This window comes from Megascapheus bottae, chromosome 17, assembly GCF_031878675.1.
Source record: "Megascapheus bottae isolate mThoBot1 chromosome 17, mThoBot2.hap1, whole genome shotgun sequence".
NCBI lineage: Eukaryota > Metazoa > Chordata > Mammalia > Rodentia > Geomyidae > Megascapheus > Megascapheus bottae.
This window is the reverse complement of record NC_143525.1, coordinates 15570105-15592500: the sequence shown is the minus strand read 5'-3', so window position 1 is coordinate 15592500 and position 22396 is coordinate 15570105. Positions and strand designations below refer to the sequence as shown.

The 22396-nt window shown below is 39.0% G+C and overlaps 1 protein-coding gene across 1 annotated transcript in view; it reads right to left on the bottom strand.

The window, feature by feature from the left end:
• The window catches only part of Smurf2 (SMAD specific E3 ubiquitin protein ligase 2), a 65878-nt gene that overhangs the window by 35682 nt on the left and 7800 nt on the right, over positions 1-22396 (bottom strand). The window contains exons 2-5 of the mRNA XM_090349915.1: positions 12032-12070; positions 9916-10024; positions 4663-4796; positions 571-636 (exon numbers count right to left, since the gene is read on the bottom strand). Coding sequence (XP_090206041.1) covers positions 571-636; positions 4663-4796; positions 9916-10024; positions 12032-12070 — 348 coding nt within the window. The remainder of the gene's footprint in view (positions 1-570; positions 637-4662; positions 4797-9915; positions 10025-12031; positions 12071-22396) is intronic.

Sequence of the window (22396 nt, the reverse complement as noted above, 5' to 3'; positions counted from 1 at the left end):
CCTTTTCCCCATCATAACAGGGCAATGTAAGATCATTACTGTATGTAAAAATAGTCATAACACACTAATGTATACATTAATTCAGGTTTATTCCCAATAATCTGACTGTATTTTTTAAAATACACTAGATTCTGGCAATTAGGCAAACTTAAAGATTCCACGAGGTTTAACAGCACAGGATCATCTAGTGTACCATAAAACAACCACTAGAAATTTGGAATAAAGATATATGAAATCCACAGTGGGCTCTACCAACTAGCTAGACACCAGAATCTTTTCATAAAACATTAATATACATTAATAAATCGCTAATTACATCTACAAAGTCTAGCTCAGTGTTCTAGTTACCTTTGCATATTTTGAAGAAGTCCTAAAGGATCAGTTTTCTATAACAGAAGATACTTTTAACATTAAAGTTTTCTTTTAATCAACACGGTTTTTAGCATTTTACATGACAATTTATTCATGCAATGTAACAAAGCTATAGTGATACTGATTTATAAGGTATTTAGACATTAGAGCAGTTTGAATGAGGCTAAAATTCCTATTAACTTTAAGTTCCACACTTACCTACTATCTGTCCTCTAACTGTATCATTGTCATTTGGCCCCAGTTTGCATAAATCCAACCTTTGATCTATTTCAAATTAACAACAAAATTAAAAAGTTAGCTAGGATAGGAACTTTTAACATTTATAATGACAGTAAAATTCCACAAACCATTGGAAACCAGACCTATCACTTAAAAAATAATCATTTTGAGGCCAGGAGTTTGGCCTAATGGTAAGAGTGCCTGCCTAGCATGCACAAAGACCTGGGTTTGATTCTTTGGTACCACATACATAGAAAAAGCCAGAAGTGGTGCAGTGGCTCAGGGTAGAACACTAGCCTTGAGGAAAGCCCAAGGACAGTGCTCAGATCCTGAGCTCAAGCCCAGGACTGGCCAAAAAAAAAATAATAATAATCATTTTGATTATAAACATTTAAAACTAACTACATATATGATTAGTATCCTTTGTTGAATTCAAATTCCAAAAACCATGCAAAACTATTTTATTATATTGCCAACAAGATTAAATCAAAAAGTTATATAAGCTTGTAATTACATACAAATGACCAAGTGTGTGTGGGGGGAACCTTATATGCACATCAAGTGCTCAATACTGTTCTCTTTGTGTGTGTGGTGGAGGGGAGGGGTCCTGGGGCTTGAACTCTGGGCCTGGCAACTGTGTCTGAGCTCTTCAGCTCAAGGCTACCATCCTACCTCTGGGCCTGGGCATTACCCCTAAGCTCTTCTGCTCAAAGCTACTGCCCTACCCCTTGAGCCACAGTGCCACTTCCAGTTTTCTACTGGTTAATTAGAAATGAGTCTCTCGGTCTTTAGTGCCTGGGCTAGCTTTGAACCTTTGAAATGCAATCCTTAAATCTCAGTCTCCTGAGTAGCTGGGATTATAGGCATAAGCCACTGCACCCGACTATCATTTTGTATTTAACCATTTCAAAGGATATATGTATGTACACAATAAATCAAATAAAATCCAAGAAAAATTATGATGCATTTGAGTTAGTTCCACCATTAATCATGTATTTTTCAGTTGCCTCATTTACCAAAAAGTGGAATGCTAGAGCTGGGAGTTTGGACTAGTAGTAGAATGTTTGCCTGGCATGCACAAAGCCATAGGTTTGACTCTTCAATACCACATACACATAAAAAGATGGCAAGGCACTAGCCTTGAGCAAAAAATGTCCAAGGACATTGTCCAGGCCCTGAGTTCAAGCTCCAGGACTGGCAAAAAAAAGAAAAAAGTGGAATGCTAGTCTGGCTCTCTAGAGTCTGGGCTCACAAAATTATAAGGAACAATGTCACTTAAAACAACTTGGTTTTACTTGGATTAGAGCACAAATAGCTGAGTTCTTTTACAGTTGTATACCACCTTAATAATCACCAACTGATAAAAGGAAAGATCATCTTAATCTTTGCACTATTCCAACGTGGTAGAATACAGCATCAGATGCTCAATAAAAAACTGATCAATAGGACCAGGAGTTTGGCCTAGTGGTTGAGTGCTTGCCTAGCATGCACGAAGACCCGGGTTCGATTCCTTGGTACCATATACATGAAAAAAGCTGGAAGTGGTGCTGAGGCTTAAGTGGTAGAGCTCTAGCCTTGAGAAAGTCCAAGGACAGTGCTCAGGCCCTGAGCCCAAGCCCAAGACTGGCAAAAAAAAAAAAAAAAAAACTGATCAATATTGCTGCACATCACCAAGGACAAATAAATTCACAATGGAACATTTATAAGAAGCGGAAAGAAAAATGTGTCCCTAAATAGTAGTTCTTGCCTAATTAGCCAAAGTTACATTTCTCCAAAATAAATGGATGCTCTTAAGTTAGCTAGATAATGCTCTTCAGAGGAATTTCCTCTTCAATTCTTCCAATTGAGTATGCTCTTTGTGTGAGGAGGACACATCCTTACTTCTCATTGGATAGGACACACCTCTTTTTCACTTTTAAATCACTAAGAGTTAATGAAATAGCACTCCTGCTGATGGTTCAATGAATGTTGCATAGTAAGGTAAATCAAGGATAATATCAGACATTTGATTTGCAAGTTTGAAGACTACCTATATAGTTGGGTAATATACCAGTTCATTTTAAATGCAAACCTTTTCCAATTCCAACATCTCTTTCCTGTTAATTGTTCCTTTCAACTCAGAAATGTAAGAATTTTTCAAATGCTTTTAAATTTTTCTGTCTCATAACTTTTCAATTTGTTCTCCCTGACCTTTTTTTTCCCAGTTTAGTACTGCACATTGAACTCAGGCCCTCTACAACCTGAGCTACACCGTCTTCCTTTTTACTTAACATGTTACATGTGTTTATATGGCTGAAGTATATTACATTAAAAAAAGATCATCTCACTGGGTGCTAGTGGCTCACTCCCATAATTCTATTACTAAAGAGGCTGAGATCTGAGGACAGAGTTTCAAAGTTAGACCAAACCAGCCCCAGAAAATAAATCCAATAAAACTTACTTCTGGCAAAGAACCAGAAGTAGAAATGTGGTTCAAGTGGTAAAATGCTAACCATGAGCAGAAAAAAAGCTAAGCAAGAAGGCCCTGAGGAATATCATCTCAGACCAGAGACCTGGCTCAAGTGTTGAGTATTTGCCTACCATGCGGCTTCCTGAGGCCTAGGTTCAATTCCTAGTCCTATAAAAAAAAAAAAAAAAGGTGGAGGGGAGTACAGATCATACCTTAATATATCTAGCATTCAAAGTTAAATTTATGCTTCTCATAATATAAATTTTATATGAGTTTGTTTAGCATAGCCATGTAGGCTAAAATCCCATGATAATAACTAATATTTTTTATGTTACATAAAAAAGAATTTGAGAGCTGGGTGCAGTGGCTGATGCCTGTAATCCTCGCTACTCAGGAGGCTAAGATCTGAGGTTCGTGGTTCAAAGCCATCCCAGGCACTAAAGAACCTGAGACACTCATCTCCAATTAACCACAAAAAAACAGAAAGTGGGGCTTAGCTCATGGGTTGGGAGGTAGCCTTAAGCTGAAGAGCTCAGGGACAACACCCAGGCCCAGAGGCCCAGCGCTCTAGGTGCCAAGAAATCTTAAAAGTCATATGCAAGCTGGGAGCTGGTGGCTCAGGACTGTAATCCTAACTGTAGCTATTTAAGAAGCTAAGATCTAAGGATTACAGTTCAAAGCCAGCCTTGGCATGATGAGACTCATCTCCTATTCCAAAAAAATAAGCTGAAGTTGAGCTGTGGTTCAGGTGGTAGAGTACTAGCCTCAAGTGTTAGTCACAGGACCTACACAAGAAAACCAACAAACAAAAAACACATATGAGTTGGGACACGGTGCCTCACGCCTATAAATCCTAGATTCTCAGGAGGCTGAGATTTGAGAATCAAGGTTCAGAGCCAGCCTGGCACAAAAGGACCTGAGACTCTTACCTCCAATTAACCTCTAGAAAACAGGGAAGTGAAGTGGGGCTTGGCACAAGGGTAGGGCAGTAGCCTTGAGCTCACAAGCCACACAAACACACACACACACACACATGTACTTTTGTTTCTGGTAATACTAAAGTTTGAATTCAAGGTGTCAGGGCCTGCTGCTAAGAACTTTACCACTTTAGCCATGCCTCCTGCCCTTAAAAGACATATATAATTTGATATCATTATGCTTCTGAATCAATTAATATTTAATATATGTAAATTAACTGGGAACTTAGTGACAGCTCTAAGTTCCAAATGTTTAATTTTTTCTTTTGTTTTTACGTCCATAAATATAAGCCAGGTGTCAGTATGTACTCAGGAGGTCCTATATTGGGAGGATTGCAGTTTTAAACCAGAACAAGCAAAAAAGCCCATGAGACTATCTCCCAATTAACCAGCAAAATCTAGGCTGGAGATATGATTCCAATGGTAGAACACAAATAGAGCTACCAGGCTGTGCTACGAGCACTGACTTCAAATAGCTATAACCCTTTCCCCTAAAAAAGGGGTCCACAAAGTAAATATAGAGCAGGAATTTTTTACCAGTTTCAGACATATACAGGAAGTTAAGGTGTTTGGACCCCTTCAACAAAATTATACATGTGCGAGTGTGTATATGTAATTTCTTAAAAAGCACTAGTATTTACTCACAACCAGTGTCTTTGAGACGGTTGATGGCATTGGAAAGAAGACGAACACAACCAAGAAATCCAGCACCTTGTTTTTTATGGATCTTCTTGTGATTCCACACACTGATTGTAACTGAATCTGACTTTCCAATATACCTAAAAACAAAAACAAAACAAAACAAAACAAAGGCTATATGAGTAACTTGGTAGTTAAAACTAGTATAATTTTTTTCATTCTTTTTAATCTTCTAAACATACAAATACATTCAAGAGTATACATCAAATATGTAAAATATGACTTGAGGGCTGGGAGTTTGGCCTAGTGGTAGAGTGCTTGCCTAGCATGCACGAAGACCCTGGTTCAATTCCTTGGTACCACATGCATAGAAAAAGCCAGAAATGGTGCTGTGGCTCAAGTGGCAAGAGTATTAGCCTTGAGGAAAAAGCCAAAGGATAGTGCTCAGGCCCTGAGTTCAAGCCCCAGGACTGGCAAAAAAAAATAAAAAAAATATATATATATATATGACTTGAATAAATATGAATAAACTTTAAATATCTAAAATTAATTTTAATATATATCTGACACTGTCAGGCTGGGCAACAATTCTTGTCAGTAAAAACACTAAGGGAGTTCATAATAATTACTTCTTTCCAATAAAAATCTTAAGAGAACTTTTATCACAATCACAGTTTAAATACACTGCAATGACATGACCAACTACCTCAGAGAAGACTCAGTTGACTTTCCAGGGGAATTGTCAAGGCTGACAGACCAAAAATCTGACCTACCTGTTACACTTTTTTAATGCTGTAGAACAAAATGCTGTTTGTAACGCTTTTCCCCTGCTTCTTTCCTATATGCAGGCCTTGAGCGAGCAGGACTCTTGCAGATTTCACTTCACTGCCTGCAGACAAGCAGAGCAGGGAAAAGCGTTACTGTACTTGTCTTGTATATGTCTACAATTATGTAAAAGTTTCACCACAGCCAATTGTTAACATGGCATCAACCCATGCAAAATCATATTTAGTAACATAATTATATCTATAGAACCTAACTCTATTTCAATGAGTCTAAGAGGTCAAGTTTTTGGTCCAGCAACCTTGATCTACATTCAACAAAACAAAACTATTGGGGAAAAATTCAAATATTACATTTAAAAAGCCTAAGCCAGTGAAGTGAGGACTCAAATTTTAAAAGAAACTTCTAAAAGGTTCACTTGAGCTCCTGCATCCAGCCATGACCAAAGAATGGTCATCCTTGGGCTTTTAATTATTGAAGTCAATACGTTCCCCTTTAAAATTAAGCCACGTTGAATTTGGTCTTGCTTACAAATGAAAATATACTGGCTGAAGTAACATTCAATATATGAGAAGCAATTTTTAAATACATCTACCAGCTCTATCTTTTTTTCCTTTTTCTCAGTTATGTGGCTTGAACTCAGGGTCTGGGCACTGTCTGAGCTTTTTTGCTCAAAGCTAGCACTCTATCACTTTGAGCCACAGTGCCACTTTTAGTTTTCTAATGATTAGACAAGAGTGTCACAGACATTCCTGCCTAGACTGGCTTTTTTTAAACCATAATCCTCAAGATAGCCTCCTGAATAGTTAGGACTACAGGCATGAGCCACTGGTGCCTGACTTATCACATCAATTTTAGTAATGTTACTATATTTCAAAATCTCAGAATTGGAATTAAAAAATTAAACAGATGAAACACCCCAAACTGAACATTAAAAAAGAAAAAACTTACAGTAAATCAATTTTCCAACTAGTAGGCCTGGTTTGTAGATAGGCTAAAATATTGATTCTCAAGGCCTTAGGACAGCCTTACCACTAGCTTAAAGAATTTTATCTGTTTAGTGTTAAATATATATATTGGGGGGGGGCAGTTCTGGGTCTTGAACTCAGGGCCCGGGCTCTGTACCTGAACTTCTTTTCCTCAAAGCTAGCACTGTACCACTTGAGCCACAGGGCCACTTCTGGCTTTTTCTGTTTATGTGGTACTGAGGAATCAAATCCAGGGCTTTATGCGTGCTAGACAAGTACTTTACCACTAAGCCATATTCCCAGCCTTACACATATATTTTAAGGCAAAGACTGGGACTTGAACTTGGTACCTGACACTTTCACTCATTGGCTAGCACTCTACCAAATAAGCCAAGCCTGCAACCTCCATATGCTTTATATACAGCATGATATGAAACAGATAGAAAGTTTCACACTTAAATCATAATTGGCATTTTCCAGTAATGAACCTTCTGGAAAGCGAAGGTTCAAACAGGTTGAATTACTAAAAAAATTTCTTAGTGGTAGAAAATATTAAGAGAACTATATTGCTCAAGTGTATATGTCACAAATATTCTGTCAAAATATTTCTACCCTAGAAATTAATCAGAACTGTTATAGTATTTTACTTTTAAAGAAGTATCTGCTCCTGGAATACAATACACAATAGCTACATAAAGGGAAATGAGGGGGGTGTCTTGCTATGTTGTCCAGACTGGCCTCAAACTTGTGCTCCTCCTGTCTCAACCTCTTGAGTATCTAATATTACAGGCAATATCAATCATTAAATTAAATATTAGCCCAAATTAAATATTAGGTACTATTAGGACCAATTAAAACGTCAACATGACTAGCAAATATATCCTTCATAACTAAGCTTGAAGATATTCTATCCTGAGATATTCTCCATAGGAGAATACAGTATTAACATATAGACCAAAATAAGATATATATGGGACTTGAACTCAGGGCCTGAGCACTGTCCTTGGACTTTTCTCAAGGGTAGAGCTCTACCACTTGAGCCACAGCATTACTTCCAGCTTTTTTCTATGTATGTGGTACCGAGGAATCAAACCCAGGTCTTCGTGCATGAGAGGCAAGCACTCTACCACTAGTCCAAACTCCTGGCCCTTGAAGATATTTTTGGCTAAAATATAATCAGTAAATTTAGCCAATCCGAGGTAAAATTTTTACATAATAATCCAATGTACTTCCCTGACCTTTTCTCTCCAAAGTATCATTATGAATTATAAAATCATACCTACTAGCACGGCTACCACTTTAAAAAAGAAAAATAAAGGCCGGGAGTTTGGCCTTGTGGTAGAGTGCTTGCCTAGCATGCACAAAGACTCAGGTTCGATTCCTCGGTACCATATATGTAGAAAAGCCAGAAGTGGTGCTGTGGCTCAAGTGGCAGAGCACTAGCCTTGGGGAAAAAGACCAAGGACAGTGTTCAGGCCATGAGTTCAGGCCCCAGGACTGGAAAAAAAAAAAAAAAAAGAAAAGAAAAACAACAGACCAATGAAAGAATAAAGTAATTCTTTATAATATGTGACCTGAATGTGAATATTTACACAATCATAGTCACATAAACATGGAACAAATAACTTAAACAAAAAGGTTCACAAAGCTATACTAGAAGGCTGGCAGAAAGGAAGAGGTACCTAAATGCTGATGGAGTGGGGATAAAGGGCATAAGTTTTAAAAGCTCATTCATCTTCTAATGTAGAAATTATTTAAATATTTAAACGTTTTTAAATCCCAATCAAGGAAGCCTTTTTTCAGCCAGGTATGGTAGTCTATTCATATACCTATTATACCTATAATACTATGTACTCAGGAGACTGAGATCTGAGGATTGCAGTTCAAAGCCAGCCCAGGGACTAAAGACCATGAGACATTTATCTCCAATTAACCTCTAGAAAACCAGGTGTGGTACTGTGGCTCAAGTGGTAGAGTGGTAACCTTGAACTGAAAAGCTAGGGAGAGCGCCCAGGCCCAGAGTTCAAGCCCCAGGCCCAACCAAAAAAATGCATAACTGGAGGCATGGCTCAAGTGTTTAGAATGCTAGCCATGAATTAGCCAAGTCAGAGTGTGGTCCTGAGTTTGAGCCTCAGGACACAAAAAAGGAAAAAAAAACAAAACAAAACAAAAACCTTACATGTTATTAAAATAAATAAGACATCCAGAAACAGGAAAATGTCAGAATAAATAATCAAATTTATTAAAGCTATTAGCTTTAGAACTATAATTGGGAATAAGAATAGGGCAGGGAAAGCTGGGTACTGGTAGCTCATACCTGTAATTGTAGCTACTCAGAAAGCTGATATCTGAGGATTGAGGCTCAAAGCCAGCCACTCTGTGAGACTTATCTTAAATAAACCACCAGAAAACCAAAAGTAGAGCTGTGGCTAAAAGTGGGGAAGAACACTTGTTTTCCCTTATAGTTGCCGGGTGTGGTGGCTTAAGCCTATAATCCTAGCTACTCAGGAGGCTGAGATTTGAGGATCGTGGTTCAAAGCCCCTCTGTGCACTAAAGACTGTGAGACTCTTATCTACAATTAACCACTAGAAAACCTGAAGTGGAGCTGTGGCTCAAGGGGTAGAAGCTGAAGAGGTCAGGGACAGCGCCCAGGCCCGGAGTTCCAGTCCACGACCAAAAAAAAAAAAAAAAAAAAAAACCTTACAGTACTGTATGATTTTTTAAGTGCATGTACTATATGATGATTAAATTATAGAAGATCTAAAGAAAGAATATTTAAGGAAGATATCTAATTCTAATTCCTTTTTTTTTTTTTTTGCCATTTCTGGGCTTTGGTTCAGGGCCTGAGCACTGCCCTTGGGCTTTCTCAAGGCTAGAGCTCTACCACTTGAGCCACAGCACCCCTTCTGGCTTTTTCCTAAGTATGTGGTACCAAGGAATTGAACATGGGATTTTCTGCATGCTAGGCAAGCTCTCTACTACTAGGCCAAACTCCCGGCCTCTAATTCCTATTTTTATTACTATAATTGACCTAAAGTAAATTAATGTCTCTATTTCATTGAGGAAGTTGGAGCCAATTTCATTTTTTGTTTTGGGTTTGGGTTTTTTTTTGACAGTCCTGGGCTTGAGTTCAGGGCCTGAACTCTGTCCTTGGACGTTCTCCAGCCTAGAGCTCTACCACTTGAGCCTCAGCACCACTTCCAGCTTTTTTATATGTATGTGATATGAGGAATCGAACCCTGGTCTTCGTGCATGCTAGACAAGCACTCTACCACTAGGCCAAACTCCCAGCTCTTCATTTTGTTTTTATTGGCTTCTTATGGTTGCCTCATCTTTCAAAGCCAGGTAGTAAGAAGCCAAAATTACCTTTTCACTGGGTTTTATACCCTGTTTGTACAGGCAAAGTTATACCATAGATTAAGCACAGATTATTTTCCATGATTCTTTTCAGATACTACACTGAACATTATTTTCATGCTTCATTTCAAACTAATCATTTATACCTACAGATCATAATGTTGATTCCACTTGGGATCAAGTGTATTCTTCACAGTATCTGTAGAATGGCATTGCCCAGATCCATCGACCACCACCTTTGCAAATGGATCAGGAAGTCCTATGAATAAATGGGGAAGTTAGTTTAAAGAATATCTTGACATGTAAAAGAGAAGGTTAAATAAAGAGACCCATTTGCTACAAAAGATTATGGCATTTTAAAATCTTTTTTTTTTCTTTTTTTCCCACCAGTCCTGGGGCTTGAACTCAGGGCCTGAGCACTGTCCTTGGACTTTCCTCAATGCAGCAATCTACCACTTGAACCACAGCACCACTTCTAGCTTTTTCTGTGTATGTGATACTGAGGAATCGAACTCAGGGCCTCATGCATGCTAGTCAAGCACTCTACACTCTACCACTACACCATGCTCTTGGTCCCTCCATTTTAAAATCTTTAAAAAAAATTTTAACACAGACAACCACCAGTAGCTCATGTCTGTAATCCAAGCTACTTGGGAGACTGAGATCTGAGGATCTAGATTCAAAGCCAATCAGGGCACAAAAGTCCATAAGATTCTCATCTCCAATTAACCTGACAAAAAACCAGACGTAGCACTGTGGCTCGAAATGGTAGAGCACTACTAGCCTTGAGTTGACAAGCTCAGGGACAGAGGCCAGGCACAGAGTTTAAGCACCATGACTAACCAAAAAAAAAAAAAAGAAAAAAAATTGACAATCAACTATGAATGAAAAGTGGTCTATTTAAAATCAAACACTAAAGTCACTTCCACATTATATATCAAAAATTTATTCTTTTTTTTTTTTGGTCGTGGGGCTTGAACTCTCAGCCTGGGTGCTGTCCCTGAGCTCTTCAGCTTAAGGCTAGCGCTCTATCACTTGAGCCATAGCACCGCTTCCAAAACTTTATTCTTGTTCCTGTCTCAACACATTCTCAGCTTTAAACCACCAAAGTCTAGAGGTAAGGCAGCTTCAGCACAAGCACTCCCTCACACTGGACTTTCAACAAGCATCTAGAGACTACTTCATAATGTGAACTTTTTTTTTTTTTGTCAGTCCTGGGCTTGAGCTCAGGGCTTGAGCACTGTCCTTGGACTTTCTCAAGGCTAGTGCTCTACCACTTGAGCCTCAGCACCACTTCCGGCTTTTTGCTATGTATGTGGGGTACCAAGGAATTGAACCCGAGTCTTCGTGCATGCTAGGCAAGCACTCTACCACTAGGCCAAACTCCCAGCCCCCAAAGTGAACTTTTTTAAGGTTTATTACCAGCCCTTCAAACACAAGAAAGTGACTGCTTATAAACATGGCTCTATTTATTCAAAAGGCTCCGTTAGCAGCTCATTAAAAAAGTTTATTGGACCAGAAGCATAACCTAGTGGTAGCCTGTTCACCCAGCATGCATGAAGCCCTGGGTTCAATTCCCATGAACCACTCATACAGAAAAAGTCAGAAGTGGGGCTGTGGCTCAAGTGGTACAGTGCTAGTCTTCAGCCAAAAAAAAAAAAAAAAAAAAAAAAAGTTTATTAACACAAGTTTTTACAAAAAACAACAAGTACAGAGAAGCCAAACTAATCAACAAGTTTTATTAAAGATAAAAGTGCTTACCTAGCATGCACGAAGACTGGGGTTTGATTCCTTGGTACCACTTACATAGAAAAAAGCTGGAAGGGGCCAGGAGTTTGGCCTAGTGGTTAAAGTGCTTGCCTAGCATCCATGAAGACCCAGGTTCGATTCCTCGGTACCACATACATAGAAAAAAGCCAGAAGTGGTGCTGAGGCTCAAATGGTAGAGCTCTAGCCTTGAGAAAGTCCAAGGACAGTGCTCAGGCCCTGAGCTCAAGCCCAGGACTGGCAAAAAAAAAAAAAAAAAGCTGGAAGTGGTGCTATGGCTCAAATGGTAGAGCTCTAGCCTTGAGAAAGCCCAAGGACAGTGCTCAGGCCCTGAGTTCAAGCCCCAGAACTGGCAAAAATAGATAAATAAATAATAAAAATGAAATAAAATGACAGTGAGTATATTTCTGAGTAGAGAAATCCCTAAATGAGAAAATTCTGAAAATGTTATTTTAAAACAGGGTACTTCAAAGTTTATATTTGAAATTAATTTACTTACGGAAAAAATCCTTTTTCACCAAGTTTTTTGCACAGAGTACTGTAAAGGAAATAAAAAAAATACATGGGCAAATTAAAACTTAAATGACAATAGAGTATAGTGTATCAATTTAGAACATAGTGGATCATTAAACACTAACTACAGTGAGGTATTAAAATATAATCAAAAACTTGTACTATAGCTAATAAAAGACAGCTGAACATGAAGAAATGAACACTAAAAGATGCAACTTTAACAATAATTACAAGTAATAACTAAGCTTATAAAGCTTATTCTAATCAGGACATAATTCCTACCTTCCATTAAGATCTAGTCCTATAGAAACTTAGTGGCAATACAAAATAATATTTCTCATAAGGCACGGTAAATCCAAGTTGATAGATTTATTTTAAGGATGAAATAATGTTATATTAAAGAGGATTCTAAATAAGATAAATAAAAGCTTTCCTAAAATCAATGAAATAAAGCTTTGAAGGATGTTTTATTATATGCATGTATTTCTATTTTAAATTATTACTAACATAGTCAAATTTCTTTAATTCAAACTTGATAACTGAAGGAAAAGTATCTTCTTATATACTAACAATTAAATCTATCAAATGTGTTTGGCTAATTTCTACTCATTCAGTTTTAGTGGTCTATTTAATTTGTTAAAAATTATTGGAAAAAGCTGGCTGCAGTGGCTCACACCTGTAATCCTAGCTATTCAGGAGGTTGAGATCTGAGGATCAAGGTTCAAAGCCAGCCTAGGCACATAAGGACCTGAGACTCTTATCTCCATCTAACCTCCAGAAAAGGGAAGTGGGGCTTGGCTCAAGGGTAGGATGGTAGCCTTGAGCTAAAGAGCTCAGGGACTACACCCAGTCCCTGGGGCAGAGTGGTAGTCTGGAGCTGAAGATTTCATGGACAGTGCTCAGGCCAAGAGTTCAAGCCTCATGACATTTTTCTTTCTTTGTTGGAAAAAGTAATTGGATGAAGCTATTTTAAATGAGTTTTTCCTTTTTTTTTTTTTTTTTTTTTTTTGCCAGTTCTGGGCCTTCAACTCAGAGCCTGAGCACTATCCTTGGACTTACTCAAAGCTAGAGCTCTACCACTTGAGCCCCTGCACCACTTCTGGCTTTTTCTATATATGTGGTACTGAGGAATCAAACCCAGGTCTTTGTGTATGCTAGGCAAGCACTCTACCACTAGACTAAACCACCAGCCCTGAAAAGCTCTCTTAATGATTAGCTATAAACGTGAACTTGGTGAAGAGTTGTTTTACAAGAGGACAATGAATGACAAACTAGTTACTTGAATGGACTGAAGGGAAGAACCTATAAAATTAAGATGAAGTAGCAAAATTCCTCCAAGCTGTATTGTTTTGAATTTTATGAGTCTTTTTGCTTGTAACAAGTAGAAAAATTCTTCCTTTGATAAATCAGTTTAAATTTGTAAATATCTATAAACCAGCACAAAATAACAGAAGCCAGTAACTCTAAACAATAACTGAATGTCTACTACTCCTCAGAGTGTTATGTACTTTATATCAATTACCTCCTTAAACTACCTGGATTCATACTATTATACAAGAACAGTTGGGGGCCGGGAGTTTGGCCTAGTGGTTAAAGTGCTTGCCTAGCATGCATGAAGACCAGGGTTCGATTCCTTGGTACCACATACATACAAAAAAGCCGGAAGTGGTGCTGAGGCTGAAGTGGTAGAGCTCTAGCCTTGAGAAAGTCCAAGGACAGTGCTCAGGCCCTGAGCTCAAGCCCAGGACTGGCAAAAAAAAAGAACAGTTGGGCCCTAGTGGCTCATGCCTATAATCCTAGCTAGTCAAGAGACTTGAGATCTGAGGCTCTCGGTTCAGAGCCAACCAGGGCAGGGCTCTTCACTCCAATTAACCACCAAAAAGTCAGGAAATAGAGCTGTGGGTGAAGAAGCTAAGGGACAATGCCCAGATCTTGAGTTCAAGCCCCAGTACCAGCACCAAAGAGGGGAGGCAATGCTTTTCATCTCCTCAAGTTTTGGTTTTTGGGTTTTTTTGTTTGTTTTGTTTGTTTTGGGTTTTTTTTGCCAGTCCTGGGCTTGAGCTCAAGGCCTGAGCACTGCGCTTGCACTTTCTCAAGGCTAGAGCTCTACCACTTGAGCCTCAGCACCACTTCCGGCTTTTTTGTATGTATGTGGTACCAAGGAATCAAACCCAGGTCTTCGTGCATGCTAGGCAAGCACTTTAACCACTAGGCCAAACTCCCAGCCCATCTCTCCTCAAGTTTTGACAGTTGGCACATTAACCACAAATTTCTCCAATAGCCAGCTGAACTTTTTGTAGCCAAACTCTCCTGTATCACCCACATCACAGGTTATTATCTGTCCGTGCTCCAACATACTTCTAACATCAACCTTCCCAATCTATGAGAAAGATTCAGGAAAGTGGAAGGAAGAGAACCTCTCTAAATTTAAAACATATAACCCATCTAACCTTAAAGTCTTGGAAGTTACTTTTTTTTAGATGAAAGGAAAAATGAGACAAAAAGTAACTGCTTAGCCAGGTGCTGTGGCCTGTAATCCTAGCTATTCAAGAGGCTGAGATCTGAGGATCACAGTTCAAAACCAGCCCAGGCACTAAAGACTGAGACTCTTATCTCCAATCAACCACTAGAAAATGGAAGTGGGGCTTTGGAGTAGAGAGGCAGCCTTGAGCTGAAGAGCTCAGGGACAACGCCCAGGCCCAGAGTCCAAGCCCCAGGACCAACCAAAAAAAAGTAACTCCTTGTGGAGGAAAAGAAGACGAATTGTTCAGAGATGTCTGTGTCAAACCTAAACAACCCAGGAAGACCATCAGAGCTTGGAGAAAGAAGTAAAACATGACTAGGAAAATAAAATTTAAAAAAAAACAACTGTCAAGAGTCAACATCCAGCTCCTCCAACATTAACTACCTGTGAGCCCTTGGACAAATTACTTAATTTCTCTGATGACATAATGATAATATTTGCACTTACCTAGTTTACAGTTATTAAGTAAGACTAGGTTAAGAACTTCTTAAAGCATGGCAAATGGGAGCTAGAGATATTAACTTAGTGCTGGGATGCTTTGCATAGAAGGAAGGAATAAGAAGAGAAAAGAAGAAAGAACGGAAGGGGAGGAAAGGGTGAGAAAGCGAGGGAGGAGAAAGAGACAGATGAAGGAGAGAGAAAAACTGATAGGGAAAATGGAGTGACATCACAGTAACAGAGCCAAAGACAAGAACCATGTGACCATCTCAATAGATATAGAAAAACATCCATTCATGTTAAAAACTAGTAAGGCTAGGAATGGAAGGAACATATTTTAAATAATAATAAATAATAAAGATATATATGACAGACCAACAGCCAACATCATACTGAATGGTGAAAAGCTAAGACCATTTCCTCTTAAATCAGGAACAAAGCAAGGATATCCCTTCTCTCCATTCCTGTTCAGTACATTTCTAGAATTCCTAGCCAGAGTAAAAAAGCATTTAAAAAAAAAAAAGACATAAAAGGGATTCAGATAGGAAAAAAAAGAGGTCAGACTATCCCATTTGAAAATGACATGATCTCATATATCTAGAGGACCCAAAAAACTGCCCCGCAGTGTGCCGGTGGCTCATGTCTGTGATCCTAGCTACTCAGAAGGCTGAGATCTGAGGACTGGGATTCAAAGCCAGCCCAGGCATGGAAGTCCATGAGACTCTTATCTCCAATCTACCATCAGAAAACCAGAAGTGGCACTGTGGCTCAAAGTGGCAGAGTACTACCCTTGAGCTGAAGATGAAGAGCTCAGGGACAGTGCCCAGGCACAGAGTTCATTCAAGCCCCAGAAAGTAAAAAAAAAAAAACAAAAAAAAAAAACCTCTATCCCGAAGGTCCTAGAGCTGTGAGATAACTTTGGCAAAGTAACAGGATACAAAATTAACCCATAAAAATAAGTATTCCTGGGCTGGAAGCATAGCCTAGTGGTAGCATGCTCACCTTGTGTGCACAAAGCCCTGGGTTCAATTCCCTGGAACAACATACACAGAAAAAAACGGAAGTGGCACTCCGGCTTAAGAGTAGAGTGCTAGCCTTGAGCAAAAAGTGTCCAAGGACAGTCCCCAGACCCTGAGTTCAAGCCCCAGGACTGGCCAAAAAAAGAAAAAGAAAAGAAAACATAGCTGGGTGCAGTGACTCACACCTGTAATCCTAGCTATTCAGGAGGCTGAGATCTGAGGATAGTGGTTCAAAGCCAGCCCTAGCACTAAAGAACGTGAGACTCTTATATCCAACTAATCACTAGAAAATTGGAAGTGGGCTGTGGCTCCAGGGGTAGGGCAGTAGCCTTGGGCTGAAGAGCTCAGCACTCAGGCCCAGAGTCCAACCCCCACCAAAAAAAAAAAAAAAAAGAAGAAGAAGAAAAAGAAAAAGGAGGAGGAGGAGGAGGAAGAATAAAAGGCAATAAAAAATATAAATTTTCCCCCACTGATACATTTCATCTTTTTTTTTAATATATTAGGTAATTTCTTTAACTTTTTTTTTTTTTTTTGCCAGTCCTGGGCCATGAACTCAGGGCCTGAGCACTGTCCTTGGACTTTCTCAAGGCTAGAGCTCTACCACTTGAGCCACAGCACCACTTCTGGCTTTTTTCTGTGTATGTGGTACCAAGGAATTGAACCCGGGTCCTCGTGCATGCTAGGCAAGCACTCTACCACTAGGCTAAACTCCAGGCCCACATTTCATCTTTTTTGTGTGATTTATAATAAAGGTAAGAGGAGGGGAGCAATTAAGAATTGGTATACAATTGGAAGAGAAAAATTAAATTAAATCAACAAGAGGAAGAATGGGACAGAGTCAGTTAATTTCTTCAATAATTGGTGTTGGCCAGGCACTTGGTGGCTCAGGTCTGCAATCCTAGCTACTCAAGGGGTTGAGATCTGAGGATAACAGTTCAAACCCAGCCTGGGCACAAAAGATGGTGAGACTCTTATCTCCAATCAACCACCAGAAAACCAGAAGTGGCGCTGTGGCTAAAGTGGTAGAGCAATAGCCTTGAGCTGAAGAGCTCAGAGACAGCACTAAAGCCCATAATTCAAGCCCCATGGCTGACAAAAACAAAACAAACAATAATTAGTAATAACAAATGGTATTGGAGAGACTGGGTATCAATATACAGAAAAATAAAAGTGGATTCCAATTGTCACATCATGCACTATTATCAATTCAACATGATTTAAGACCTCAACAACAGACCTGAAATGTTTATATTTCTTACAAGAAGGAAGAGAAATACTAGTGTATTCGCAAAAATTTTTTTAAAACAGTCCCAGGGGCACAACAAGTAAGAGCCTTGACAAATGGGATTACTCAAAATAAAAGCTTTCTGCACAGCTAAGAACACAGTAAACTAGAAAGACAGCCAAAAGATTGGGAGAAGATCTTTACCAGTAATACATTCAATAAAGGCCTGATACTCAAAATACATAACAAGCTCAAGAAATTAACTCCTTCCAAAGTTAATATACTAATCACTAAATGGGTGAAGTAGCTAAGGAGAGACTTCTCAGAAGAGGTAAGAATGGCAGAAACACATGTGGAAATATGATTCAAAACATTTCTTGGGGCCAGGAGTTTGGCCTAGTGGTAGAGTGCTTGCCTAGCATGCACAAAGACTTGTATTTGATTCCTTGATACCACATACATAGAAAAAAGTTGGAAGGGGGGAGGGTGGGAGGGAAATGGGGACCATGTCATGAGAAAGGGTATCAATGTTTGTGAAGTTATGCACCTTCTATCTGGTGAATATAATGTAACCCTTCTATTAATCACAATAAAAAATTATTAAAAAAAAAAAAAAAGCTGGAAGTGGTACTGAGGCTCAAGTAGTAGAGCTATAGCCTTGAGAAAGTCAAATGTCCAAGGACAATGGCTCAGGCACTGAGCTCAAGCCCAGGACTGGCAAAAAAAAAAAAAAAAAAAAAATTCTCAGATTTCATCTCACCCCCGTTAGATCAGCCAACATTGTAAATTCAAACATCAAATGTTGACAGGGATATGGAGAAAAAGGAACCTTCCTGCACTGTTGATAGGAATGTAAACTAGTACAACTACTCTGGACAGCAGTCTGGAAATTCCTCAAAAAAACTAAACATAGATAGCCATATCATCCTGGGCACCCACCCAGAACATCTTAAGCCAGTACACCATAAAGATGCTTATACATCTCTGTTCATCGCTGCACCCTTCACAAGAGCCAAGTATAGAAACAGCCCAGATGCCCTACAATAGATGAGTAGATCCAAAAAAAATGTGGTACCGATACACAACCAAATTTTACAGAGCCATTAGAAAGAATATTAAGCCATTTACAGGAAAATGGATAGACCTGAAACAGATTATGTTAAATGAGGTAAGCCAAGCTCAGAGACACAAATGGCACATATTTTCTCTCAGATGCAGAAGCTAGATTTAAAATTTACTAGGACATAGTAAATTATACGAGACTCCAGTCATTCACACCCAGTGAGACCAAGGAGGCTATTCTTAGGAGGGTAACACAAAGGTGTAGTGCATAAGTGCAGATGATCTTATAAAATAATATTGATCAAAATGAACTCTAGGTAAAAAATAAGAGGGTTTTTTTCCTTTGTTGCTGCTTTTGTTTTCTTTTTGTCTTGTTTGTTCATTTGCCTGTTTGGGAGAGTAAACAGGGGCACAGAAATGGAGGGACAAAGAGTGAACAAATGAAGTAGTGGTACTCATAGACAATATTTGAAAAGTAACTATACAACTTGTAGGTGGAGATAGGAGGGGGAAACTTGGAAAGAATGAGAGAAAGGGGTGACACTGTCCAAAAAGATATGTACTCTTGAGGCTAGAAATGTGGCCTAGTGGTAGAGTGCTTGCCTAGAATGCATGAAGCCCTGGGTTCAATTCCTCAGTATCACATAAACAGAAAAGCCAGAAGTGGAGCTGTAGCTCAAGTTGTAAGAGTGCTAGCCTTGAGCAAAAGAAGCTCAGGGACAGTGCCCAGGCCCTGAGTTCAAGCCCCAGGAGTGGCACAAAAAGAAGGAAGGGAGGGAGGGAGGTAAGGAAATGTACTCTTTATCTGACTTATGTAACTATAACCCATCTCTACATCACCTTTATAATTATTATTTTTTTAATTTATTCAAGTTTGTTTGGTATTTAATTAGTCTCAAGATGTTCCTGCCCCAGCAGGCTTTGAACCAAGATCCTCAGATATCAGACTACTGAGTAGCTAGGATTATAGGCGTATGCCACAAGCACTTGGCTAATAAAACTAACAATGCCTTGACTACACACAGAAACTATGAATGACAGAAATATAACCTGCTAAAATCCAACAAAATGTATCCCCAAGTCAACATCACCATAGCCAGGTCCCCAAAACACCCACAGACATTCCACTGCCACTCAACATATGGGGAAGTATAACAGAGGGGAAGCTGGCATAAAAGACAGCAATCTTAGATGATTGTGGTTACAGTAACATATTTGCAAGCTCTTCAAAAATATGTGACCACATGCTGGCAATGTTCTGTTTCTTGATATGCATGGTGGTTGTATAGGTATTCAGTTTATTCAAAATATTAGGCTTCACACTTAAAATCTACATTTTTAAGCAAATGTACAATATACTACTTAAAGATGTTTTTTTGTTTGTTTGTTTTGTTTGTTTTGGTGCTGGTCCTGGGACTTAAACTTTGAACCTGGATGCTTTCCCTGAGCTTTTGTGCTCATAACTAGTACTCTACCTTTGAGCCAGAGCTCTGGCTTCTTTATTTTTTTTTTAGGGGGGGGGGAGTAGTTTAACTGGAGATAAAAAGTTTCACAAACTACACTAATATTCTATGATAGTATGATTATTAAAGTTTTGATTCTTAGTTATGTTTCTCATCTTTTCTTTCTCTTCTTTCCTCTCTCTTTTAAGACAAGATTTTGCTGTGTAGTCCACGCTGGCCTCAATCGGCATCAGCCTTCCATGTAATGCTAAGTGCTGAGATTACAAGCATGTACCAAGTTTCTCATGTTTCATAAGTATTATGTAGCTGTTTCTCAGACATCTCTTCTAAAAATATTATTCTTTTAATAAAAGTCTGTGGATCAGGCCAGGCACAGTGGCTCACACCTGTAATCTTAGCTACTCAGGAAGCTGAGATCTGAGGATCAAGGCTCAAAGCCAACCCAGGCACTAAAGTCTGTGAGACTCTTATGTCCAATTAACCACCAGAAAACCAGAAGTAGCACAGTGGCTCAAGGGTAGGGCAGAAGCCTTGAGCTGAAGTGCTCAGGGACAATGCCCAGGCCCAGAGTTCAAGTCCCACAACCAAAAAAAAAGTCTGTGGATCACTGTGATTACACAATAAGAGGCGTTCAAATATCAGTAAGAGGTATTCTTCAACTATAAAGGAGTCCAAAGTGCTTAAGGAACACATCAACACAGTAAATTTTATTTTAGATCAATAAGATAATACAAAGAGGAGTATGCTAAAGAGATGCAGGAAGATAAATAAAAGATCCTTTCAATTTGTTCCTCCAGATCCATACATTCTCCCTCCACCTTTTACTCTCGGTCTTAGAAGCCGTTTTTATGGCCTACATTAACTGGGCTTCCTTGCCCTCTAGCTTTAAACTGGGTTCAGTAAAAGACAGCCCTTTGGTGGCTCACATCTGTAATCCTAGCTACTCAGGAGGCTGAGATCTGGGGATCATGGTTCAAAGTCTGCCCCAGAATGAAAGTATGAAAGTCTCTGCAACTTTTATCTCCAACAAACTCCCAAAAAGCTGGAAGTGGAGCTAAGGCTCAAGTGCTAGAGCAGTACCCTTGAGCAAAAACAAAGAACAGAATCCAGGACAATTCAAGCTCCTGGATAGCATCCCCCCAAAAAGCTAATTAGATTACTAAGCAGAAAGACTAGGTGGAGAAGGAAGATAAAAGAGCAAGCCTAAGGCCTTGAATTCAAATCTCATTAATGGGTAGGGGGAGAAATGCTTTTTTTTTTTTTTTACAAAATTCCAGATCTAGCAAATTAATGATTCATCCTTCACTGAAAGAAAAATCATTTTTAAATCCTTATCCTTCCATATTATGGTAGAAAATAAAGCAGGATTAACTACTGTTTGTTTAATTCAATGCAAGAACTTCTGTCTCTGTAAGATGCAGTATTTGGTGAGCTCATATCAGAGGGCCTAAAGTAAGGTAACAGACTTTCAATATAAGCTATTCACCTTTTAAAATCTGATCCTTCAAATCCAGGAAAAATTAGAAATTAACACACCCATCTGAGTTTGTATTTATTTTACAGGCCTCACTCAAGCTTGGCATCCATTTACCTGTGCAGAAACAGTTCCATCTATGGGTAACTGGAAAAACTACAGGCTTTTTTATTTTTAATTTAAGGCCTGGGCACTGTCCCTAAGCTTCTTATGCTCAAGGATAGCACTCTACCACTTGAGCCACCACACCACTTCCAGCTTTTTCTGTGTATATGGTACTGAGAAATGGAACCTAGGACTTCATGCATGCTCGGCAAGCACTGTACCACTAAACTACATTCCCAACTCCAAACAGGCTATATTTTAAGTGCCAGCATGCTACAGGGAACTGTATTCATATATCTTACTGCAACTGTAACTCCAAATCCTAATCCATTTAAACTAGTCTCCAAAGTTCTACTTTCTACAAAAAATTTGGAGAGGAAAAGAACAGAAAAGTTCAGTTAGTTGTCTACTATCATTTTTAAATAGCTTTAACATCGTATCTCTTTCTGTAAAATATAAACTGCAGTTGGCCTTAACAAATTTATTTAAAACACAATCTTTGGTCAGCCCAGGCAAACCATAATAAGACCTCAGTTCTACAAATAAGCCAAGTACAAGTTATAGTGGAAGACATAGGCATGAGTCTGAGACCTGCCCCAGGCTGAAAGTACAAGACTTTATTCACAAACTAAAAGCAAAGGGAGCCAGGAATATGGCTTGAGTAGCTGAATATCTGCCAGGCTAATGTAAGGCCTTGAATTCAAACCTCAGTATCACACACACAAAAAAAAGGCAGAAAATAATGTGGTAGTTAGTGGCCTTAGACCTGTAATTGTAGCTATTTGAGACAGAGAGGCTTACAGTTTGAAGTAAGCAATGGAACTATGTCTCGAGTAGTAGGACACTAGCCTTAATCAAAAATAAATAAAATAAGCGACAGACCTGTGGCTCAAGTGGTAGGGCTCTAGCCTTGAGAAAGCCCAAAGACAATGCTCAAGCCCAGGACTAGAGGGAAAAAAAAAAAAAAAGAAGAATAGTGGCCAGGCCTGATTGAATTCAAGTCCCAGGGCAGGCAGGCACACATACATACATGCACACACA